The 26,542-nt window shown below is 41.0% G+C and overlaps 1 protein-coding gene across 2 annotated transcripts in view; it reads left to right on the plus strand.

Annotated features, from left to right (window-relative positions):
• Window positions 1-26,542, plus strand: part of TSHR (thyroid stimulating hormone receptor) — a 159,810-nt gene that overhangs the window by 108,861 nt on the left and 24,407 nt on the right. Inside the window, exons 7-9 of one of the 2 annotated variants that reach the window (XM_070797953.1) lie at window positions 1,471-1,539; window positions 15,028-15,105; window positions 15,256-15,871. In XM_070797953.1, the coding sequence (XP_070654054.1) occupies window positions 1,471-1,539; window positions 15,028-15,105; window positions 15,256-15,325 (217 nt within the window). In that variant the 3' untranslated portion in view covers window positions 15,326-15,871. Of the gene's footprint in view, window positions 1-1,470; window positions 1,540-15,027; window positions 15,106-15,255; window positions 15,872-26,542 lie in introns of those variants that run through there. The other variant, XM_019969347.2, reaches the window with a different exon arrangement.

The raw sequence follows: 26,542 nt of genomic DNA on the forward strand, positions 1-26,542 counted from the left end.
TATTTAATCTTCTGAAATGTAACTCCAACAAAGAACATTTTTATTGCCTAGGTCTCTCAACCAATTCTGGATAAACAGAAATGCCAAAATTAGGAGTTCTCACATCTTCATTTAAGAACTCTAGTTCAGGAAAAATTAACTTACCTATAAAAATTACTTACCTTTCCCAGCTCGGTGCTGAGCATCCCTGTGCATTGCAGTCCTTACCTAGGACACCTTCGAGCTGGAATTAAACTCACTGTGTAACTGTTTCAAACAAAACAGACCAACAAACAGGATAAGTTCTCCACAACTACCTAAGGTAAATCCAAGTTCTCAGGTCTCGGAAGACCTTTTAACACGGTCTTGTAAGCGGCCACACCTCACTGTGTTAAATGTCTGGCTACCCTGTGCTCCCAGCAACCTCTTGATGAGGTATCAATTGATCATACTTTGACAGACAAGGAAAACTGAGGATAATTGAGGTTGAGAAGTTCTCAGGATCACCTACTGTGAAGTGACAGACCCAGGTCTCATTCTAAATTTGCAGTCTCCTGCGCGCTTCTTGCTGTGTTTCCAGAGTTCACAGGAGGCAGGCTACAGTCGTTTCCAGACTTCCCCTAAATCGCCACTAGCTGTGCCTGACTGGTCCTGACAGCCTTCTCTCATCTCCAGCCGATAGCTCCCAGGAAGCCCCGCCGCAGTCCTGTGTGGATCAGACCTCCCATGGCTTTGTGCCCTTTTTGTGGGTGGGAAGAACTGCTTCTGAATTCAGAAATCCTGATTCTGGACAGCTGTGTATCAGTGCGGCTTTGTTAGGCCACCTCCACCTCACAACCTGACTAGGAAATGCAGGCAACGATGCTTTGGACCAGCCCTCAGAATTCCTGTATAAATTAACTAATTGCAGCAACATAACAGCAAGTTAAAAACATTAAAATTTCCCCAAAGCCCAAGGTCTATCTACTTTCTTAGATTTGTTTTTAAAGGTCAGTTTAATTCAGTTCTCAACCATTTAATTAAGCATTTAATCTGTGGTAAGCCCTGAGGATTAAAAACATGAATATAAATGTGAAATAACATTTTAAAATATGAAACCTATGCATTCAGATGAATGATGTCTTTTAAAGTGCTCTTCTTAAAAAACAGCACGTATTTCTCCATCTTCAACATTGGGTTAACTCCTAAAACTCTATTTTTTGAGTATATGTAGAATGTTTATTAAGAAATCTTTAATGATTGCAAATCTTTGTTCATCAAAGTGAGTCTACTTCTGAGAAACAGGAGCCAAGTCTGGAGGATGAGGACTCAAACTAGAAAATATTATTCCATGTCCCAAAAAAGACATATGGTAAAGTTTTCTCGTAGGGCTCGTAGATGGGATCTGAGAAACTTCATGCACATTTCTGGCACTGAAAAAATGAAGCCTGACCCAAGGGCCAGCACTACCTCTTGTAAGTCACTGATTTCTTCTCTCTCTGTTGATTATAGGAAGCTATACAACAATGGCTTTACTTCAATCCAAGGACATGCTTTCAACGGGACAAAGCTGGATGCTGTGTAAGTCAAGGGTTGCCATGAAAACCGCTATCTTTCCCCTACACCTCCAGTAGCCCCAGGAAGGACCATTCAGTGGGTCATAATTCTGCTGGAGATGGGTCCCCCCAGAGCATTCCTCAACCCCAGGGTTAGTTAGAGCAAGACTTGGGGATGATGTTAAGAAACTCTGCAAGAGCCAGCTTTTAGTGGACACTTACATTGACTCCAATTCTAAATCTCAAAGCTTTTATCTTTAAATGGAGAACCATAGAGTCACCTTCAATTACCTAGTAGGAGTGTGTGTGTGTTTGTGTGTAAATATTCATCTACTAGGTTTCGAGGCAGTCCTAGCACAGGTTGGAGAAGAATTTTCAGACAGCATTTCAGAAGGGAGTGAGTTTATTAAGAAGAGCAAAGATAAAGTGGGCACTGCGAGCACAGCGAGCCGACCTCTGACAGACCAGGGAAAGCTGACAGTTTTCGTGGGTTAGTAGCCAGTTTTTATAGCCTCAAGACAAAGAAAATTCCTGCTGGAAGGTTGGCGTGAGGTGATTGGTTGGGGAGCTATAGGCTGCCTGCTGGAGTGGGCATCTTTGCCTAACTGGGAGTCAGGGAGCTTGTTCGTGATGATCAGGGGGCTTTGGGCAAGGTTACAAAGGGGCTTGTCAGCTTCAGAGGTGTCCTTGGTTCTGGGCTCCGCTTCGTGCAAAGCTTGGCACCTGCGGCCTTGAGGGCAGGACTCCAGACTAGGTCCATGAAGTAAACGAAGGTCTTAATTAAATCCAAAGCTATTCACACCAAGAGGGTTTTCACTTAGTTTTTTTCTGACATGTTTTCAGGAAAGGTGTCAGTTTATATTTGATTGATTCAGAAAGAGCTGAAAAGCCATATCCCGATTTTGCCTTCACTGCAAATGAATGATGCCTAGAATAGGATGTAAGCAAAAAAGATAGTCACTGACACGGGTTTCCATCTTTGTTGTACTTTTCTATCAGGTCTCTGTGGTCCCTGGCATCTGTGCCAGGGCATGCTTTGTGTCTAAGAGCTGGTAGACTGCTTCAGCCGTACTGGTGTGTGATTTAACCCCATAGCTAGTAAATGACAATTAGCTTTTGTAGAGTCTGCTTTCTACAGTAAGGTGGGCTAAGTAATCTGTAGGGCCCTGCTACTCTGAAACAACTAGATCACACATTTAAAAGTTTTATATTTTATGCCATAGCTCCAAAGAGAGGGAGATGAAACAAAGTAATGCACCAGTAGCTAAAACCAAAGTGGTGGGTAGAGAAGGTGCAGTTCCCTTGGACAGCTGCCAGCATCCACGGTGCCAGGAGACGAGACTTCAGTCAGTAAGAAGGTGGCGAAGTGAGGCAAACCTGAGACCCCTGGGTTAATTCAGGGAACCTGGATGACAGCTGGAGTGGGACCATGCTAGGAGAACCTCTGGACTCCTGGCAGAAACAAATGCAAACCTCTGCAGAGGACAGAACCCCAAGACAGGCTCCCAGGTGTTTAATTTGTTTTATAACAGTTTATTGAGTATTTTTAAACAATTGTATTTTTTTTCAACTTCAGATGTTCTGTTTGCTGTTTAAAAAAATTTGCCGGATCATTTCTGTAATTTCATCCCCCCGCCCTTAAACATTTCATGCATAGTTGTTTTATTCTGCAAAATGATCACTGCAAAATCTGAAGACCTCTGTTTCTTGATCTCTTGTGCTGTATGATGCTTCTCAAACTTTACTGAGCATATAGAGCACTGGGGTGGGAGGGTCTTATTAAAATGCAGAATCTGATTTACGTAGATCTGCGGTGAGCTCCAGGATTCTGCATTTCTAACAAGCCTCCAGGTGATATGATACTGCTGGTCCATTGGCCACACTTGAACAGGTGGTAGAAATAACCTATACAATATATACTAATAAGTTCAAAGTCTTTACACCTTGGTGTTACTCCCTGAGTTCTATTTATAGTGGGGTCTCACTCTTTACCACGTTTTTGGATTTGTGAAGTGAATCCAAGTACTTCATTTGTGAAGTGAAGATCCTAGTACCTTTCTCTAGACTGTCTAGTTGTGGGCTCATTCAGGTTGATGTTAGTCATTTGTTTGAATATATAATTACAGGGACTTCCCTGGTAGTCCAGTGGTTAAGATTCCGCCCTTCCACTGCAGGCAGAGTGGGTTCAATCCCTGGTTGGGGAACTAAGATCCCACATGCTCTGTGGTGTGGCCAAAAAAAACCCCCAAAAAACCCAAAACATAATTACAGGGTAAGTCTGAAAAGACTCAAAGGAGTAATGTGAATACTTATACATCAAATTTATTTATATATTGGAGAGACCCTACTTCTATCTTAACTTTATGTACACATCTCACACAATCCTTCATTTGTTTTACAACATGTTTACTGAACGCCTTTTCCAGCCCTGTGTGCGTGTTAAGTTGCTTCAGTCATGTCTGACTCTTTGCGACTCTATGGAGTGTAGCCCGCCAGGCTCCTCTGCCCTCGGGATTCTCCTGGCAAGAATACCGGGGTGGGTTGCTATGCCCTCCTCCAAGGCATCTTCCCAACCTAGGGATCAAACCCACATATCCTGTGGCTCCTACATTGCAGGCAGATTCTTTACCGCTGAGTCACCGGGGAAAGCCCTCAACGATCCTGGAACTGTGCGATATCAAGATGAACAAGACCAATGTACTTCCTGCCCACACCAAACACACATCCCAGTGGCCTCAACTTGAGGGAAGCAATATCAAGGGTCAGAGTATCCTGGGGAGAAAGGTAGCCAATCCAAAATATGCGTTTCAGATTGAAAATAACCCCAACAACCCTTGCTTGGAGACCTGAGCATGATTTTCTGTAGCTATCACATTAAAAAATTATTAGCATTCAATTTTAATATTGCTTGAGTTTAACCAAATATTTTTCCTCTTTATACCCAGAAAGCCATGACCCTTAGGGCAATAATCTTCCCAATTCAAATTTTCTATGAATGAAGTGGGCAACTGGGACTTCTCAAAATAATTAAGTCAGTTTGTAGATACTTAAGGTATAGAGATTTCAGAAGACTGTCACACCGTTAGGGACATCAGGGTCATCACAATGTTAGCATTAAGGCAACAGAGAACCACATTAGCAAACGCTCGAAAGGAATGGTGAAGAGCCTTTCAGTCAGGGAGATGAGAGCTAGTCACATGGCTCTGAATTATCCACCATATCCAGCTGAACCCAAATTTGCCAGAATCCAAATTACTTTTCTGGAATTCTGGATAATAAGAAGAACAAGAAACCAACCTTGAATATATAGTGATTCATTTCTAAAACTTTTGCTTTTCCATACACGAATGATTGTAATGCCCAAAATGAGGATCCGTAGACTTCCCTGGTGGTTCAGACGGTTGAGAAACGTCTGTCTACAATTCAGGAGACCCGGGTTCAATCCCTGGGTTGGGAAGATCCCCTGGAGAAGGAAATAGCAACCCACTCCGGTATTATTGCCTGGAAAATCCCATGGATGGAGGAGCCTGGTGGGCTACGCTCCATGGGGTCACAGAGAGTGGGACACGACTGAGCGACTTCACTTCCTGTGAGGATCCCTGCTCTCAGTTATTCGCTTCCTTATCTTGCCATGTTTAGTCATTGGACGATATCACCCTCAGTCACTCTCAGGTATCTGACAAGAGATTTGGGTATAAAATTCAGACTTTTTAAGTTCTGCAGAGGAAGGTTCTCAGTACTGGCTACCAATTTGAATCACCTGAAGAGATTTGGAAGCACTGATACCTAGATTTTATCACCAGATATTCTGGTTTAGTTGGTCTGAGTGTAGCCAGAGCATGGGAATTTAGAAGTCCCCTTAGGTGAGTCCAACCTTTGCTCTATGCAAAGGTCAAGAACCATAGCTGGACTTCTCTGGTGGTTCAATGGTTAAGAATCTGCCTGCCAGTACAGGGAACTCAGGCTCAATCCCAGGTCCAGGAAGATCCTAAATGCCTCTATGGAGCAACTAAGCCCTGCGCCATGACCACTGAGCCCCCAGCCCCCTAGAGCCCGTGCTCCACAAGAGGAGCCACACAGTGAGAAGCCCAAACAGCGCACCTAGAGAGTAGACCCCACTCACCACAACCAGAGAAAGCCCACACACAGCAATGCAGACCCAGCCCAAAATATAAATGACACATGGGTTTTCTTTTTTTAATGTGGCTTTTTACATTTGATAGAGCTATCTAGTGGCCAGGCCAAAGCCAGGGCCTGGAACCCCTAGTTCAAGATTCCTTCCCCTGTGCTCTGCTGGGATTCACTGCTGCTGACTTACCAGCCACCTCTAAGGCTTGGACACCCAAATCCTCTAGCTGCTGCTCCTTGCTTCATAGCCCAGGATAATATGTATCCTTCTTAGTCTGTTAAAGATGTGAAACACAGAAACGAAAAGACCTTGCAGATCTGTAGATCTTGCAGAGGAGTGGACTCATGCTGGAGAAAGGAGGTCACTCAAGACTCAAGATACAACCAGTGGAAGTTTCACAGAACAGTTACACCAAGCACCAGTGGTATTTGTCAGTGAGAGTCTGGCTTTACCAGTGCAGCAAGGTCACCCACTCAACCTACTTCTAGATGAGGTTTGAGTGAGGGACACCTTGATGAAGAGGCGGGCATGATCAAAAGTTATTAATTTCAAAGAATCGGGACTAAAATCACTCCATGTATGTTCACTGTTTTGCTCCAAAACATCTCATGCCTGCTCATAACTGGCCATTTGGTCATATTTAGAGAACTCCACAGACACTTCAGGAGGTTTCCAGAGTGCATCTTCCTTAATCGGCAGACTACTGTGCTAAGAGGATCTGGGTGTAATCCGGTAGCCTGTTATTTTACAGTTTGGACATAAAGTCAGTTGCAGAATATCAAAAAAGTATAGATACATTTTGTATTGAATAAAAAAGGAAAAACTAACAATGGAACAATAATTTCTATCCCAATTTCTTCCCAGCCTTTGTGGTAAGAGAATAAATTGGGTTGGGGTAAAAGAGTGCATTTCCCAAACTATGTTCCTTGAACTCTCTTTCCATAATAAATTAATGAGGCTTACTTCTTAAAAGCTGTTTATGACCTTATAAAGTTAAACAAAATGTACAGCTGGGCTTCTTAGGTCTTTTGATAGAAGAATCTGAATTCCTAGTATCCAGTAGGAGGATCTGGAGTAGGAAGTGGCACCCAGCTCTAGTATTCTTGCCTGGAAAATTCCATGGATACAGGAGCCTGGTGGGCCCATGGGGGTCACAGAGTTGGACACAACTGAACACACACACACATGCACAGTAGGAGGATACAGTATGCAGAGCTTCTTAAGGAGGTCTTGGTTCAGGAGCCTCTCTCTGGACTGGCATGCCACAGAATACTTGTTGGGGAAAGTTACTGAAGACAGAGAATGAGTCCGTTGGATGGCATCAATGAACGTGAGTTTGAGCAAACTCTGGGAGATAGTGAAGGACAGGGAAGCCTTGTGTGCTGCAATCAATGGGATTGCAAAGAGTTGGACATGACTGAGAGACTGAACAACAAAAACACTCAAGAGAAATCTTTGATAGACTGCCTTGTTGGGGGGAAGGTGAACTTAACAAGGTTTATTCAAGAGGCAGGCTATGGAGGATATAAGAGCCAGTAAAGTTTCAGATCATCCTGGGGTCTTCTGAAGTTAAATCTATGAAGAGGTTATGAAGGGAGACTGTTTCTACCTTCCTACCAGGTTTCTTCTCAGACCATGTCGTGGGCTCTCTGAGAGCCTTGGCTGACGGGAGAGGGTTTTTCTGTTGAAGACAGTGGATTTTAATTCACCGATTCCCAGAATTACAGTCTGTTCTAGTCACTACTACCCCTTGAAACATAGAAAAGAATCAATGCATCATTTTCACATACTTTCTTGACATTTTTATGTAAGATTTGGAAGGGTTTCACAAATGTGGGAAATATTTCTTAACTGAAAATCATTTTCTTGTTGATTTTTAGAAGTCTAGAGCTGAGATAAGCAAACTTTTTCTGGCAAGGGCCAGATAAAAAACAGGTTGGTCTTTGTGGGCCATGAGATCTCAGTCATAGTTATTCAACTCTGCCTCTGTAGCGTGAAAGCAGCCACAGGCAATTCATAAACAAATGAGTGTCACCATGTCTCAATAAAACTTTATTTATAAAAATTGGTGGCAAGTAGAATGTGACCACATAGTCATAGTTTGTGAAACTCTGATCTAGATGCAGCCATGAAATTAAAAGACACTTACTCCTTGCAAGGAAAGTTATGACCAACCTAGACAGCATATTAAAAAGCAGAGACGTTACTTTGCCAACAAAGGTCCGTCTAGTCAAGGCTATGGTTTTTCCAGTGGTCATGTATGGATGTGAGAGTTGGACTATAAAAAAAAGCTGAGCACCGAAGAATTGATGCTTTTGAACTGTGGTGCTGGAGAAGACTCTTGAGAGTCCCTCAGGCTGCAAGGAGGTCCAATCAGTCCACCCTAAAGGAGAGCAGTCCTGAATATTCATTGGAAGGATTGATGTTGAAGCTGAAACTCCAATACTTTGGCCACCTGATGTGAAGAATTGACTCATTGGAAAAGACCCTGATTCTGGGAAAGATTAAGGGCAGGAGGAGAAGGGGATGACAGAGCATGAGATGGTTGGATGGCATCACTGACTCAATGGACATGAGTTTGGGTAAACTCTGGGAGTTGGTGATGGACAGACAGGGAGGCCTGGCGTGCTGCAGTCCATGGGGTCACAGAGAACTGGACATGACTGAGTGACTAAACTGAACTGAACTGATCTAGATGTAGGTATTCAGTGAGGATGACTATTGTGTCACGAAATATGTAGTCTGTTTCTCCCAATTCTTTGTAAAGATTAAATGGCTAGCATGGGATAAAGATAAGAAGTATCTAGATAAAAATATTTAAGGGTTTGAAAGTTCATATTCAATCATAAAATAAAACAAAGATTTTTTTTTTCCAATCAGTATTTGAAATCTAAACTTAATCTCTGTTCCTGTTATAAAACTAAATGTTCCATCTATTCATTCTACCCTAAGTTCTTAATTCCTGCTTGATAGAAACTAAATTTTTCTTAGCTTTATTCTCTTCAGTAAAAGGTATCCTAATAATGCAAGGTAAAAATCAAAATAGTAATCATGATAAAGAGACCTGGAACTGGAGGAAGATAAATTAAGGGCTGAGCTGTAGATGGAGAAAACAGAGGTCAGGTTTCCATAGTAATAACAAAATAGTACTGATTTTGTGATTTTAACATGGAGCTGTTGCTGCTAGCCTCAATGCGAATTATGCTTTAAAACTAATGTAAACACATCAATATTCTATAATTACCCTACTAGTGTTCAAAGATTTTATTGATGTAAAATATTTTAACTTCTAATTTAAACAAGGGCTCATCCAAAACAGTGATTATTCCCCATTTTCTGCCTCATGTCAATGTGCTGAAATTAGCAGATTTGACCTCACCAAGACCTATTTTTTTAGTGTAACTGAAGAACATGATTGCAGCCAAATTGGACAAATTCCACATTGAGAATAAGCACTGATGCCTCAGCAGCAGTTGGGTAATTAGTTAAAAGTTCATGAAAGTGATGGCTGGTGTGCGAGAGTACACGGTCCTGTGATTTCACATGGAACCAAGCACACTGTCATCACTCAGATGTGAAATTAATAATAATACCAGCATCCCTTGCTCAACAGAAGTTGAACTGCTCTCAGTCTCAAGTTAAGTCACACATCCAGTCCTTGCAACCTCTTTTCCCCTCCTCCACACCATCAGGCATGAGGATATGTTGCTTATCTCAGAACTTTTCATTCTCTGTATAGTATTTTCTATCGTCAAATTCTAGCAACAAGCTACTAACTGACAGTAAACATTTGGGCAGGAAAAAAATACCATTTTGATGGGCTAAGGGTGTACTGAAACACCAATCGTTATGGACAGAGAAGTCAACACAATCCATGTACTAATTAGCATCACACATTGTTACAAGCAAAACCCCACAGCTTGGAGCATTGGGAAAAGATGATGAGAGCAAAGATTATAGGATTAGGCAGGCTATTATTTCTTATGGAGTAAGTATTTGAACAGCTTGCAGAATATGCTCCAAGGCTGGCTCTTACCTCTGCCTATTGAAACCTTGAGCATTTTCTCACCTGTTACTGTTTACAGACAGGTATTAGATAGCATCACTGACTCAATGGACATGAATTTGAGTCCAGTCCAGGAGATAGTGGAGGACAGAGGAGCCTGGCATGCTGTAGCCCATGTGGTCTCCAAGAGTCAGACCCAGCTTAGTGACTGAAGAACAACAGTCCTGATTTCTGCCACCAAAAGGACTTTTACGGAGCACTGAGGGCTGGACAGGGGTAATCTTCAATTTTCCAAATAACTGATGCTGTGAGAGGGAAACACGGTTCCCCACAGAAGTATTCCCATGAGAGTCTCACAACATAAACAGGTACCCTACAGGGATTATGGAAATGCAGGCTGAAATTCTACCTTGGAGCCGCGACATATCCTAAAACACCCCAGAGAACAAAGCTTAGTGGCACCCACAACTTGCCTTGCTGCAACGTCATGCTTCTCCCTCTGACATGTCCTCATCTAAACATAATGTAGAGGGTGCCTCAAACTAGGAGGTACCCAGCGCCTGGACCTTCATATATTTTATTCAGCTTGTTTTTCCTGAATGGCTGCTATGTGCCCAGTGTGAGTCCAATGGGGATTAATGTGAGCCGTGTCTGTAGTGCTGAGTTCATCAGTTGGATAGTCTTCTGCAACTCACTCCTGACCATCTTCATTTCCCTGACCATACTGTTCTTCCATAACTGTGAGATACACAGCACTTAAATCAGCACAGGGCTTCTTAACTCCCCTCCCCTTCCCCACACCGTCCCCGACTCCCATATGAAAAAATCTGATGTATCTTTTCTAGGAGGAACTTAATCTCTTCCAAGAAGTTCTCCAAGAGGCCTACATACTCCAAAGAGTAAAAAGGCATGGTATGCACACGTGGTGCAGTGTCTAGCTTATTTTTAAAGAAGATACCAGTCCTTTTCAAGTAAACCCCTCCCAGTATTTAGAAATCCTTTCAAGAAGTCTTTATTTTCACCTCAGACTCCAAGACTTTCTACTCTTTTTCGTCTTTTACATTCATCCTTCTGTGGAAGAGAGAGTTTAGCTGATCACACTGATATACCCTCCATATGAAATAATCGTCTTCAGTAGGTTACCCATGTAGCCCTGCCAAGATCTGTGATTGACTTACCCAAGCTGGCTTACAGATTGTGGATTCTAGAGGAATCAGGATAAGTCAGGGTCAAAGACTCAATTTAAACTGACGTTCCCCATGAACATTATATGATACATGGGGCTGACGAAGTCCACACTTCTTGAATATTAAGGCTTCTGCAAACATATTTCCCCACCCCATCCACTTTGCTTCAGAAGGAAGGTAGAATCCGCAATCTGAACCCAAGGTTAACACTTCGTGGCATTATCATCATCTGTGATAAGAAGACAGCCTCCAAACTGCCAATGGCAGAGTGGGGGTTTCATTTTTAAGCCCCTCGTTATTTCTAAGGGATGAAGTCTACAAACAATCCTTGGTTTTAGAGAAGGCAGCCTCCCCCCAAGACTCAGTTCATCTCCGTTCAAGTTGGCTGCACCCTCTCTTCATCCGGCTGCTCCCCTCCTGGACTCTGGCTGGCTTTCCCAGTTTAAAATCCCCTGCAGCATTTCTGGTAAACTGTAGCACTTATCAACCAGCCTCCTGATCCTTGGGGGCGTATTGAATATCCGATGAAAACACTGCAGAATTGGACAAGCAATTATTTAGTTTTACAATAATTTCTACTGATTAGAGCAAGCCGATTTTCACTTGCGGCAGTCAGAGATGAGGAGGAAAAACTGAGATGAACGCACCAATCCTTACTTGATTTCCAGCAGTCTGGGAACAGAATGTGATCTGCAAATTGCATGGTCCAAAGAACACAAAAGGGGGTGCGAGTCAGTGTGGCACTTGTGCTGAGTTAGTTGTCTTCTTACAAGATCATGCTGCTCAAGATCTTCTCTGCAGTTCTTGTTTCTCCAAGGTGGCTTTTGTCTGCTCTAGCTATCACTGACCATGAACTCTGTAGACACGTTGAGTTGAAGGAGAGTCAAACGGTGTTCAAATGAAGTCTTTGAGAGAGACATGACAACCATTCATTCAGAAGGCACAGACTGGCTGCTGTAACCTCTTATTTGGGTCTTTGTACATATATGAGGTTAACTGACCCCCTCCCTCCATTTTTAGACTTAACAGTATCCTGGAAGCTTGATATCCAGCCATTCCTGAAGAGGCCACATCTGGACCATACCCTGTGGCATTTGTAAACAAGGCTGCTTATCACTGCCATCTGAGGAGTCAACTGGCCAACACATCATATGATGATTGATTCTCTATTACTTTTTCCTTACAGTGAAAGTTTAGCATGGCCCACCTCATTATTTTGAAGGAAAAGTGCATTGCTTTTTTGATTCAATCCTTTATACCTTCATTCAGGAGATAGTTACAGAGGCACTGAACCTGGCATTGGTGATATAGCAATGAGTAAGACAGAGAGCTTACATTCTGATTGGGGAGATAAAGAAAAAGTAAACAAAGAAGCAAGATAATCACAGACTGTGGTAATGCCGTGAAGGAAATAAAGAGTACAATGAGGAAAACAGGTGGTGGCTACTTTAGGTCAACTTCGTTCTGAACCTTGATTTGAGAAAAGATGTATAAAATCACACAACGTATTAAAAAGCAGAGACATCACTTGGCCGACAAAGGTCCGTCTAGTCAAAACTGTGGTTTTTCCAGTTGTCGTGTGTGGATATGAGAGTTGGACCATAAAGAAGGCTGAGCACTGAAGAATTGATGCTTTTGACCTGTGGTGTTGGAGAAGACTGTTGAGAGTCCTTTGGACAGCAAGGAGATCCAACCAGTCCATTCTAAAGGAGATCAGTCCTGAATGTTCATTGGAAGGACTGATGCTGAAGCTGAAGCTCCAATACTTTGGCCAGCTGATGTGAAGAACTGACTCATTGGAAAAGACCCTGATGCTGGGAAAGATTGAAGGCAGGAGGAGAAGGGGACAACAGAGGATGAGATGGCTGGATGGCATCAGCGACTCAGTGGACACGAGTTTGAGGAACTCTGGGAGACAGTGAAGGACAGGGAAGTGTGGTGTTGCAGTCCACGAGGTTGCAAAGAGTCAGACACGACTGAGTGATTGAACAACGACAATACCGTTTGGAGCCGCAGTGTTTGTCATTCGGTTGAGTCCTCATCCCCCATCCAGGAGAGGGAGACTTGGTGGTGGTTGGTAAAACTCTTCGTCCAGCTGCCCCAGTGGAGACCCTTCTGTGGCTCTGAGGCTGCCCCCTCTTCTTCCAGGTTCCATCCTGGACAAAGGGCTGGAGGGGAGCCGACGGTGGGTCAGGAGGGGCCGGGGGCTCACAGAAGCGCTGCTCCTGTTCTGCCTTCTGGCCTGCGACAGACGCTGCCTCCCCCAGCTCAGCCACAGACACAGCCACCCTCCCTGTCCTCAGTCTCCCTCCGAGATTCAGAGAAAAGGAGGGACAGCCAGTTCACTGAGGGCAAGTTCCTCTGCACGGGCTCTGGAGAAAGCATCCTTCTGACTCAAAGTGTTCATGGCATACTGTTCGTTTTTTTAAAAATTGAAGTATAGTTGATTTGTAATGTTGGGTAGGTTTCAGGTATACAGCACTGTGATTCAGTCAGAGATATATATAGATATAGTTTCTCGGATTCTTTTCCATTATAGGTTATCCCAAGATAATTGTACCAAGTATAGTTTCCTGTATCACACCGTAGGTCCTTGTAGTTTATCTAGTATCACACTATTCTTTTTTTTAACGGTTTATGTTGGTGTATAGTCAATTAACAATGTTGTGATAGGTTCAGGTGGACAGCAAAGGGACTCCGCCATACATATACATGTTTCCATTCTCCCCCAAATTCCTTCTCATCCAGGCTTCCAAGTAACATTGAGCAGAGTTCCCTGTGCTATACAGAAGGTTCTTGTTGGATATCCATTTTATATATACCAGTGTCATATTATTCTTATTAACCATCATCCTCAAGAATTTTGCATCATGAAGAGCAAGCACCATAAGCAGAAAAATGGAAGCATTGTCTATATCTAAACAAAGAGTCTCCAAGAGTATCCGCTGTATTCGTGTTGCACCAACAGGTGACTACTCACTGACTCTAAACCGACTTGTCTATATGGTGAATTATTCTAAACACGTGTAAATTGAGATCATTTATAATAAGGAGATTATATACATACATATATGTAATCTAAAAGGAAATAAAGATATATATAGAAAGAAGGTACATATATCTATAAAGTTACATTGATCTAAAAAGAAATAAAAATATATACTTATAAATATAATACTTGGTTTCTTTTCAGATAACTTTGTTTTCTAAAACAGCTAGGAGAAAAAAGCCAGTTTCAAAACACTTGAAAGCTTTTTATCCATTTAGAGGTAATTTTGTTTTTCAGGATTACTTTATGACTTAAATTGCTTCAAAAATATTTTCCTCTCAAATGCCAAAGTGTTTTTCAAAATGGAAAAATCAAAGTGTTCATCAAACCCCTTCTACGGAAGCTATATTCTATAATTTTAGCAGTATAATCTGCCCCCGCTCAGAATTGCCAGAGAAAATGTAGACCACCCAATTAAATGTGAATTTCAGATGAACAACAAATAAACTTTCAGTATAAGAATGTTTCAAAAATTACGTGGGAACTATTTATACTGAGCAACTGACACACACACATACACACAATTTATACTAAAACATTATCCATTGTTTATCTTAGTATCCTGCATTTTTACTTGCACAATCTGGCAACCTTTCCCCAAACAAAAGATCTGAATCTCTGCCAGTCCCCATCACCACTCACCACCTTCACTTTAATACCTGATATAAGCCCAGGCAGCAAAAGTAAATGGAAATATTGATCAGTATTGAGAAACAAAAATTAATTTAGTTGGTATTGAAGAGGATTAAAAAACACAGTCACCACTGGCCAGGTAAATAGGGAATTGGGCAACTTATATAAAATCTTTAAAATATGTAAACTAGATCATAAGCACGTTCACTTTCAAAGACTTCAGCCGTGATGAATGCATCTAAAGCTTGCACAATCGGAACCTAGAATATTTTGAGTGCTTAAGGCAGAAGAAGGGAAGATGTTTTCTAAATCCCTGTGTGTGTGTGTGTGTGTGTGTGTGTGTGTGTGCGCGCGCGCGCACGCTCAGTCGCTCTTTGTGACCCCATGGTCTAAATTCCTAGGAAACAGTTAATAGCCAAGGAGACCACACTCACATTTTATCTTGGTATTTATATTAATTTGCTTAACCTCACCTAATCCATTCTCTGTGTGTGTGTCTCTCTTTCCAGTTACCTGAACAAGAATAAATACCTGACAGTCATCGGCCAAGATGCATTTGCAGGGGTCTATAGCGGACCAACCTTGCTGTGAGTAAGACATATGGAAGAGCATTTGCCTTTTGGTGCAGCGGGGGGAGGGGGCCATTAAGACGATTAGCTGATGATGTTTATGGGGAGAGAATGTTGTCTTGGATAAAGGTTTCTGCTAGTGCTTTTCTGCCCAGCCATATAGGGCAGAAAAAAGTTCAGAAGAAAGTCCTTGTTCTTTGAGACTCAGAGGGTCCCACACTCCACTGTGCCATCCTGATGCCTGATACCACCTTGGTGTGGACATTCATGAAGGCCCTCTTATGAAAAAAAAAGACATTTTTGAGCAGCTGACGTTTGCAGGCATAAGGTCTACAAACAAGCAGAAGATACTTAGTCTTTGCCGAGCAATGACTGTGCGTTGCACAGTGCATGGCAGAAAGAAGGAAGAATACAAATAGCTTGGTTCACATCTGGGAAATCTGACTAGAAAAGATGAGATGTGAACATTTTTGTGAAGCAGCATAGAAAAAGTTGTATGTGTGCATTTGCTCTGATTTATACTGATACCTCTGTATCTAATCATGATCAAGTCCTGTTGATTCTGCCTCCCACAAGCCTCTTTCTCAGGGCCACCTTCTTCATCCCCTTGGTTTTGTCTTAGTTTAGAATTTCATTCTTGAGCAGTCGTTCCATCCTTGCCAAAGTGGAACACAGCCACTCAGGAGAAGCAGAAGACGATCCATCAGAGACGAGAAGTTTCCGTTTATAAATAAGAGGTTCCATCAAGTAGGTGCAGCCCAAGGCAACAGTGCGTGGCCCACAGTCTTGAAGACTTATACCCTCACTCTTTCATTTTTAACAATTTCACTTCACTTTAAGATTGAATGCACCCCAGTTAAAAGGGTCTATGGCCTTACTTTCTTAACACACAGCCTCCATATAACAGGGCAGAGTGACCCTGAAAATCTCTTTTACGTATACTGGGGTTCATTGATAATTCATGGCAAAGTACTTAAAAGTATTATGCATTTTTCTTCTTACAAAAAGACAAGTGAAAAAATTGTATTGCCCTCTTCTGTGATTGTTTTTTAACCTTGAAGATATTTTTTAAAGATACCTTTAACTGTTCTTTTCAGATAAAAGGTGTATTTCACCAATGAATGAGGAAACTTGTTGCTTTTCTAAAGAAATGTGTGCTTTGGAAAGAGTCTTTAGAAGCAGGTATTTGGAAACATTTACATGTTATGTAATTTTCCTGATGAAAATAGTGACTATCGCTTATAAAAATATTTTTAAAAATCAGAAATCAAATATTAACATGTTTTAAAACCTTTTGAATTGAGTTGCAATGGGTAAAATCCACATGCATAATATATGAAAATGAAAAATCTTTAGATTTAGTTTGCAGAAACTACTTACTGACATCTGAGAATATGAATTTCAATAAAAACATATTTGATTACTGAATAGGATTGAGAGATGAGAATCTTAATTTAGTAAGTACAGCCAAGCCTGCCCTATTCCATTTGGAACCATCTGTCTTTGTGAGGTAACTTTCAACTGACAATAATATAAACCAAAACCAAAATAAACTGACCCAGAAGCAGACCCTGAATAGCTGTATCAGAAAGGGTTAAACAACAATTTTCAAAATCAGTAAAATATACTTAAGGACATTTTTGGTGAAATATTTTTAAAAAGTATTACTTGTCTTTATCCTATCCTTTTAAATGTATGGTTGGGCTTTGCTGGTGGCTCAGATGCTAAAAAATCCGCCTGCAGTGTGAGAGAGCAGTGTTTGATCCCTGGGTCAGGAAGATCCCCTGGAGAAGGAAATGGCAACCCACTCCAGTATTCTTTTCTGGAAAATCCCATGGACTGTAGACCTGGTGGGCTACGGTCCGTGGGGTTGCAAGAGTCAAACATGACTTAGCAACTAAACTACCACAATAAATATCTGAATCACACTTCCATAAATGCTACAGCATTTAAATAGCAGTCACTTTTTAAAGATAATTTAGTATGTTGCCTGTACGGAAGAGTGTCTATTTCTGCTTCTTTGAAAGTGGTAAATTGTTGTTGTTGTTGTTGAGTTGCTAAGTCAAGTCCAACTCTTTATGACTCCATGGACGGTAGCATACGAGGCTCCCCTGTCCTTTACTATCTCTGGGAGTCTGCTCAGATTCATGCTTTCTAATCATCTTATCCTCTGCCACCCCTCTTCTCCTCTTGCCTTCAGTATTTCCCAGCATCAAGGTCTTTTCCAATGAGGTAGTTCTTTGCATTAGGTGGCCAAAGTATTGGAGTTTCAGCTTCAGCATCAGTCCTTCCAATGAATGCTCAAGATTGATTTCCTTTAGGATTGATAGGTTTGATCTCCTTACAGTCCAAAGGACTCTCAAGAGTCATTTCCAACAACACAGTTCAAAAGAATCAATTCTTCAGTGCTCAGCTTTCTTCACAGTCCAACTCTCACATCCATATATGACCACTGGAAAAACCATAGCCTTGACTAGATGGACCTTTGTTGGCAAAGTAATGTCTCTGCTTTTTAATATGCTATCTAGGTTGGTCATAGCTTTTCTTCCAAGGAGCAAGTGTCTTTTAATTTCATGGCTACAGTCACCATCTGCAGTGATTTTGGAGCCCAAGAAAATAAAGTCAGTCACTGTTTCCACTGTTTCCCCATCTATTTCCCATGAAGGGATGGGACCAGATGCCATGATTTTAGTTTTCTGAATGTTGAGCTTTAAGCCAACTTTTTCACTCTCCACTTTCACTTTCATCAAGAGGCCCTTTAGTTCTTCTTCACTTTCTGCCATAAGGGTGGTGTCATCTGCATATCTGAGGTTATTGATATTTCTCCCTGCAATCTTGATTCCAGCTTGTGCTTCCTCCAGCCCGGCGTTCCTCATGATGTACTCTGCAGATAAGTGACATAAGCAGGCCAGGTTGTAAAACATAACTAGATTAGAAGCCAGATCTGGAGTTGATTCCTGGCTCCATCACTACTGGTGAGATCCAAGTCTCAATTTTCTTATATGTCAAAACAGGGTAGCTAAAAGTAGTGAAACTTTAGTAGGAAAATAAATCTAAATCACTTCATATATTTGCCTTCACTTCTTCCTGACTCTGGACAACATCACTACTCTTCCTTCCCTAACCTCTCTGATAACTCCCTCCCAATTTCTCGCACTAGAGCTCCCTGCCCCTCCCTGCAACCTTCAATGAGGGTTAGCCCTGGAAATTTCTCCTTCATATTTTCTCCTTTGTTTAAATCATTTGCTCTCAAATATTATGAGAATATGAATAATTTCTAAATTTCAGGTTTCAGGCTGTAACTCATTTAGTCGGCTCACCTGCCTGGAATTTCCCCTCTTTTTCCTCTCATTCCTACCCATTCCAGTCAGTTGGATGAAACTTTTCCTAACCAACCTCTGAAAATGTACAGTAAACATTTACTGAAAACTTTCTAAGCCTAAAAATTCTTCATTACCAACTTTCAACCCAGGAGGTCACCACTTTAAAGTAATGTCAGGAAAAGCCTCTTTAAGAAAGTCACAGTTGGCAGAAAGAGAAAAACAAATATCATATGCTAACACATATATATGGAATCTAGAAAGATGGTACCGAGGAACCTATCTGCAGAGCAGTAATGGAGACACCGACATTGCGAACAGACTTATGGACATGGCTGGTGGGGGGAGGAAGAAGAGTATGGGATGCATGGAGAGAGTACCATGGAAACATACATGACCATATGTGAAATAGATAGCCAGTGGGAATTTGGCTGTATGACTCAGGGAACTCGAACCGGGGTTCCGTAACAACCTAGAGGGTGGGATGGGCAGGGAGGTGGGAGAGATGTTCAAGAGGGAGGGGACATGGGTGAACCTATGGCTGATTCATGTTGATGTTTGGTAGAAATCAACACAGTATTGTAATGCAATTATCCTTCAATTAAAAATTAATTAATTTTTTAAAAAGTGACAATTGGGAAAAGATCAGAAGGTCATAATGGAGTGAGTCATGTGACTATATGAGGGAAAATCATTCTAGACAAGTGCAAAGACCCCCAGGTGAAAACATACCTGGCTTGTCTGAAGAGTAGCAAGAAGGCTGTTATCGCTTAAGCAGAGTGAACTAAATAGGCATATACCTTTCATCCCAACACAGCAGAACACACGTTCTTTTCAAATGCACATGGAATGCTCTCCAGAACAGATCACAGCCTAGGCCAAAAAAGAAGTCTCAATACATTTAGGATTGAAATCATATCAAGCATCTTTTCCATCCACAACGGTTTGAAACTGGAAATCAACTACAAGAAAAAAACTGGAAAAAACACAAACACATGGATGCTAAACAGCACGCTATTAACCAGGCAATGGACCATGAAGAAATCGAAGAGGAGAGGAAAAGACACCCTGAGACAAGTGAAAAAGGAAACAGTATTCCAAAATCTATGGGACCCATCAAAAGCGTTTTTTAAGAGGGAAGTTTATCGTGATACAGGCCTACCTTAGGAAATAAGAAAAACCTCAAATAAACAACCTAGCCTGATACCTAAAAGAACTAGAAAAAGACACATAAACAAAACCCAAAATTAGTAGAAGGAAGGAAATCACAAAGATCAGAGCAGAAATAAATGAAATAGAGACTTAAAAAATAGAAAAGGTCAACAAAACTAAGAGCTGGTTCTCAAAAAGATAAACAAAATGGATAGACTTTTAGCCAGGCTTACCAAAAAAAAAAAAAAAAAAAATGCTGTGATAAAGAGAATATACTAGAAACTTACACAGAGAAAAATCCTGTTACCTCTGAAGGCTGAAGAATCAGAATGCCATCCAGTCTTAGCAATAACATTGAAAGTTAGAAAACTACAGAGCATAGCCTTCAAATTTTGAGAAAAAGTAGTAATTTCCAAACTATCTGTCGAAGGTGAAGGTAAAATAAAGACATTTTCAGATGTGCAAAGTCTCAACAACTTGATTTCCCAATCACCTTTTCTGGGAGTACAGATCAATAAAGAGAAAAATGAGGAATTTAGTGGTCCACACAGGGAAGAGGCAAATGGCATTCCAGGATGACCTAAAGGGAAGTCTTAGGAATTTTGAGACCAGGTTGTCTACATCAGCGGTGAAGGAGGGCTCCAAGAGAAAGGCCTACAAATAAAAAGGGACTGATAGATTATCGGACAGGGTCAACTTTATGAAAAACTGGGCTGAGAGATATTTTTAAAAACTTTAGAGCATGTGACAAGACTCAGCAAGAGGTCCTTCAAACCAAGATATGCAAAATTTTAAAAAAGGAGGAACAGACATCTTGTGAAGAAACAAAAAAACTTACACAAGAAATGAAATCACAGTGTGCACACTTGTAATAGCCATAATACTAAATATAGACAAGTAATGGCCATAATACTAAATATATACTTGTAATGGCCATAACCAAATATGTCCTACAAGTATTTCAGGAGAGTAGAGGCAAGTGTCAGGACGGTGTATGTGTGGGTGAAGGAAGAGAGCTAAAGGGAGTCAGTGGGTGAATCAAAACCCAATAAATCAAGAAATATTTTCAATTATGGAAAGAATACTGAAAATTGAAAGTGGTTGCTTCTGGGACATCAGAAAGCAGAAGGCAGGCAAGAGCTGCCCAAAGGTCTGCTGTGTGTGGTAAGTTTCCAGTGTAATTTGCTTTATAAAAATACGTCCATGCATTATTTTAATGCGTATTTAGCTTAAATTTTAAAAGAATGCAACAAAAGCATAGCAAGAGAGGACAATGGAGACTGCAGCATTTGACAGGCCCGCAGGAGGAACGTAAGAAATGAATGAGAGTTCAGCCTCATTCCTCCAATCCCAAGCATCTGTCTTAAAAGGCATCTCTTAACTAACCATGCATGGTCTTATAACATATTTTAACTCTTGTCTTAAATTTTTTTCAAAATCTTCATTACTTTGTTTCCCCCGTAACTTTCCGCCATAACTAGACTTGAAGATCCTAGAGGAAATTGACTGTGTCTCATACTTTCTATAATCCCCCCACTTCAAGATCAGATCGGATCAGATCAGTCGCTCAGTCGTGTCCGACTCTTGGTGACCCCATGAATCAAAAAGACAGTAAATACTCAATAAGTATTCGATAAATTATAACTGAATATCAAATAGCCATATTTTGGCTGTGATTTGGTATAAAAGCCCAAGCTGAAAAATCTTAAACTCTATCTAAAGAGAAGAGAATGCGAATATGTGTATGCCTCATAAAGGTATTTGTGAATGAACACAATCATCTCTGCTGACAAAAATGATCAAATTTGCCCAGTTAGTTTACCACCTTTTTCAAGGTCACTGCTTTAAAAAGAATCTAACTTAAAACAGGTGCAGCATCTAAAGGGAGATCTTATCTCCAATCCTCACTGGTTTCTTAAAAGCCTTTTAAATTTAGTTTCATAACATTTTTACTCATTGATTTTTTAATCGATATATGATCTCATTTTCCACTTTTATCCTTTAAGAGGAGCTCTTCGTGTTTAAAGTCCCAAAGGAAAGAACACACTGAAATGTAATGCCTTCTATAATAAATAACCAAAGTCCTCCAAGGTCTAAATTACGTAACTCGCTGTAATAAGCATTTAACTTACTGTTGATAATGACTGTATTATAATTGTCCCACTTACTATTATAAGTAACTCCCAAGAAGACAGGATCTCTGTGATCATATCCTTGAGCTTGCATTCTGGGTATCAACAAAAACAAACTTTAAAAATAAACTATTGTTGCTAGTAGCTGATCAGATTAATCATTTGAAAATCTAGGAGTCATGGCAGTGCCATCTGGGTTTAGAGAAAAATAAACCTTTCATGTATTTCTTTTGACTCGTAACGCTCTTCACAAGGTCATAGTATTAGATGGCTGAAAACTGTGGCAGGGTTCTTTCCAGCATGCCCGAAGTCCACAGGCAGGTAGAATAAATGATTTTTTAGGTTGATCCTGGGCAAAATTATTTTTTTATTGAGGTATAATTCACATACACTATAACACGCACATTTTCAAAGTGTACAGTTTGATGAGTCTTGGCAAAACTATATTACCCTATCTCAGTCAAGACTTAGAACATTTTCATCTCCCAGAAAGTTCTCTCTTGCTCCATCTTCCATAGACAATCACACATTTTTTATTTTTCTGGTGTAAAAACTAGGAGTGAAACTGTCAGGTCACAGGATAGGTGTATATTTAACTTTTACAGGAAATACTATCAAACTGTTTTCCAAATGATTGTCTCATTTTCTAGTCCCAACAGTGAAGTATGAGCTTCTTACTTGCCAGTTTACAGTCTTATCAATCTTTTATATTCTAGCCATGCTTGTGGGTGTAAAGTAACATATCATGGTGATTTTATTTTGTGTTTCCCTGATGATGTTGAGCATCTTTTCATGTACTTGTTAGCCATTTGTTTATTTTCTTTTGTTAAGGGCCTGTTTTTTAAAAATGAGTGGTTTGCCATTCAATTTATTATTGCATTGTGGTCCTGGAGAAGAGTTTTGACCAGAATGAAATTAGTTTTAGTCCAAACTACCAGTCCTCTGTCATTCCTAGTTTATTCTTTCTGTTTCTCTTTTCTTTTTAAGGAGAGATAGCTAATCCAACACAAGGTGTTCATTTACTCTGCAGGCATTTTAATGAGCACCTACTGAACCCCATGGACATTATAAGAATAAGACACAGTCTCTGCCCTGAATGAGGTCACAATCAAATTCAGGAGAAATGTGAATAAGTAACTGTGAGTTTAATGTAAAAAGGATCATAAGAAGTATTTGGAGAATTGAGACCCCATTTCTGGTTAGGATGACCAGCAAAGGCCTTTTTAAAGGAGGTGGTGTTAGAGATGGGCTTCAGATGAGAGCTAAAATGGCAAGAGACAGAGACATAAATGATAAGATGAAGAACAAAGGTAAGCCTAAGGAAAACACTGGATATTTTCTAAGAGCAATGAGAACCAAATAACATAATTTGGGCCAAAGGACAGTGTCTGAAAAGTGTGCTGTGTTGAAATCATGTTGTGGGAATGTGACCTCACTCAGCAGGTAAGGGTGACCCACTGAAGGATTACCATGGAACATCAGTCATAGTTTTCATAGTCCAGTACAGTTTTGTGGTCCTCTTCAACTTGCCCTGGGCCTTGTTTCCTTGGCCCCAACCGTATTAGCCCTGGGGAGCTGGGTCCCAGCAACACTGGGACCTCTCCTCTCTACCTACCTCCTGGCTATTTGGCAGGCACTTGCCCCGCTTAGGGTAGGAAATCAAGCCCAAAGACCTAATCAGACTCATTTTCCTTGTCTTCCTTTCTGGAGCAGCTCTCTCGGAAAGGAAGGGAATCTCCTAGGCGTAGAAGACCAGAGGTTTGTCTGCTAGGATGCTCTGCTCTGGGCTGGGAAATGAGTTGCAAAGACAAACAGATTTCTTGCCATGCCTGGCTTGGGCACCCAGCCAGACTTATGGCAAGGGAATTGGGTTGTTGGGGAAGCAATCAAAGCCATCCTAAGTCTCCAGGGGCCTCGTCTCCAGGGGCCCAGCAAAGGAGAGGGCCTTTGCTGCGCAGCCATTCTGTGCAGTCTATGAGAGCTGTGGGGAAGGTCACAGGAGAATCTGAAGAGAAAGCGTAGACAATTACCTTTCTAGAATTGTGTGTGTGCTGGCTTCTTGCTAAAAACAAAAGGATGGTCTGCTTCAGCCCTAGGAATCTTTGGACCAAAGGAGTTATGTCAGCCACTCAGGATACTTTGTTGTTGTTCAGTTGCTAAGTTGCGTCCAGTTCTTTGTGACTCCATGGACTGAAGCACGCCAGGCTCCTCCATCATCTCCCGGAGTTTGCTCAAACTCATGTCCATTGAGTCAGTGATGCCATCCAACCATCTCATCCTCTGTTGTCCCCTTCTCCTCCTGCCTTCAATCTCTCCCAGCATCAGGGTGTCAGCTCTTCAGATCAGGTGGCCGATGTATTAGAGCTTCAGCATTAGTCCTTCCAATGAATATTCAGGGTTGATTTCCTTTAGGATTAAGTCCCCTTCATGGGTCACAGCCTTGTCATGGTGAAGGGGCTTGCATAACTCAATGAAGCTATGAGCCATGCTGTACAGGACCACCCAAGATGGACCAGTCATAGTGGAGAGGTCTGACAAAATGTGGTCCTCTGGAGGAGGCAATCCACTCTAGGATTCTTGCCTTGAGAACCCCGTTGGACAGGATCCTTGATTCCCTCCAAATCCATATTTATTGATTAGTAGAATCTCTTACTATCATAGCCATTGATATGAGAAGAGGGGATTAAGACTTTAGTCACAGAAATCTCTAATGATAAGGTTCCTTTTTACAACTATTGAGAAATTTTCAGAGCACTTCCCTACTAGGGAGATGACTCTGGTAGATGGATGATGGAATTATTGCAAAGATCCTCAAAGTGGTACAAATCTTTGGGTTTCTTCAATTGACTAAAAGCCCAGCTACTATTATCCTCAAAAGATGTTCACTTGATCAAGTAGAGGTTTGACAGAAAACAACAAAATTCTGTAAAGCAATTATCCTTCCATAAAGAAGTAAAAATTAAAAAAAAAATGTTTACTTTAAATAAAGTTCTTCAAAGTAATGGAAGCCACGGTTGAGTGCAGTGTCCTCAAATGATCACTCATTTTACTTTAGGGGATTCAGTCTTGTATCTATGCCAAGCCAAAAAGTAACATTAGGGGATTCAGTCTTGTATCTGTGCCAAGCCAAAAAGTAAACTAGGATGACCTCATTGCCAAAGAAGAATAATTCACAAATCCATTAACTGTTTCTTGTAACTCAGTTTTGCTCAATTGTTTAAGGGCTTTTCACTTTGATCAAAATTGGTAGAACATAAAAGAATTTTTGCTGAGTCTGAATTCTAGGTAAATAACACTTGAAGTTATACGGGAAAAAATGAGAAAAATATTTCTAAACCATATAAATTCTGAACAGTTTTATTAACTAATCAGTGCTCTTTAGCCAAGAGCCCTTCAACAGTGATGAATCTTCGAATGAAAAGCAAGTAAGAGAACATTTTTTTGCAACTTTACATTTAACTAAATCTACTTTTTAGTGAGTGCCTACCAGTCTCAGTGCTGAATATCTTAAATTTTTAAATTATTTTCTTTTATATTAGCAGTCCCAAAGGATTCTGACCTCTCCAAACTACTCCTTTCATAATTTCTGGTGATTTTACCCATATCAAGTCTCAATTGTATGATCAAAGAAAAGAAATCAGACTGTATAGGGCCACACAGATGAAGTAAAAATGATGTGTACTCTGTTTTGTAGCAAGTTTTACTCATGATCTTATAATTAACTAAAAAATGCTGACAACAGGTCAACTGATAGGAGGGGTGAATCAACCTGGGATTATTATATATCATTATTATTATATAATTATTATATATTATGTAATTATATAATCAACCTGGGTTATTTATTTTTAAATAAATAACCAACAAATATAAATAAAGAAGCAGTTTATGGTATATACAATGAGGCACTCAATTCTTCCCAAGTAAACAGGGATGAGTACTAAAATCAATGGCAACCCACTCCAGTATTCTTGCCTGGGAAATCCCACGGACGGAGGAGCCAGGTGGGCTACAGTCCACGGGGTCACAAAGAGTTGGACGACTGAGCAACTGAGCTCACAGCACACATACTACATCTTTGACTCATCTGGAGGTTTTCCTCTTGGAAAACAGGTGCAAGGAAATAAGGTAGTTAAGGGTTTTCATTCTGACACACTCTCTCTGCCAAGTCTCCGAAATCCATTTTGTTAATTATGTTCTGCTTCTGAGTCTAAAAGAAAGAAACACTCTGAAAGAAAGTGGACTTTTCATTTCTCCCAGGCAGTGTGCAGGCTGATGGTGATGCTCATTTTATACGGGGGTTGGGGGTGCTGGAGCACAGAGGAGAGGACTTTGCTGGGAAGGGTATGTTTGAGCTTCAGCATTTGACTTCTGGCAGTAAGTTCCCATCATTTCCCTGTGTTTCTGTGCGGAGGAGCCCCAACCTCACTGAATTACAGTGTTGTGGTTGCTGCTGTTCAGTCGCTCAGCCGTGTCTGGCTCTTTGTGACCCCATGGACTGCAGCACGCCAGGCCTCCCTGTCCATCACCAACTCCCGGAGCTTGCTCAAACTCATGTCCGTTGAGTCGGTGATGCCATCCAACCATCTCATCCTCTGTCGTCCCCTTCTCCTCCTGCCTTCAATCTTTCCCAGCATCAGTCTTTTCAAATGAGTCAGCTCTTCACATCAGGTGGCCAAAGTATTACAATATGGAGGTAGTTTTTTCATCGCAGGATCTATAATGCTGAGACAATGAACTCCATGAGATTTCCTAGGTCATGGAAGCCAGGGGCTTAAATGAAGTGTAATTATGCAACCTCAAGAGGGAGAAGAAGATAACAGTGATATCTGAGTTACAAAGCAATTTGTT

This window comes from Bos indicus, chromosome 10, assembly GCF_029378745.1.
Source record: "Bos indicus isolate NIAB-ARS_2022 breed Sahiwal x Tharparkar chromosome 10, NIAB-ARS_B.indTharparkar_mat_pri_1.0, whole genome shotgun sequence".
Lineage (NCBI taxonomy): Eukaryota > Metazoa > Chordata > Mammalia > Artiodactyla > Bovidae > Bos > Bos indicus.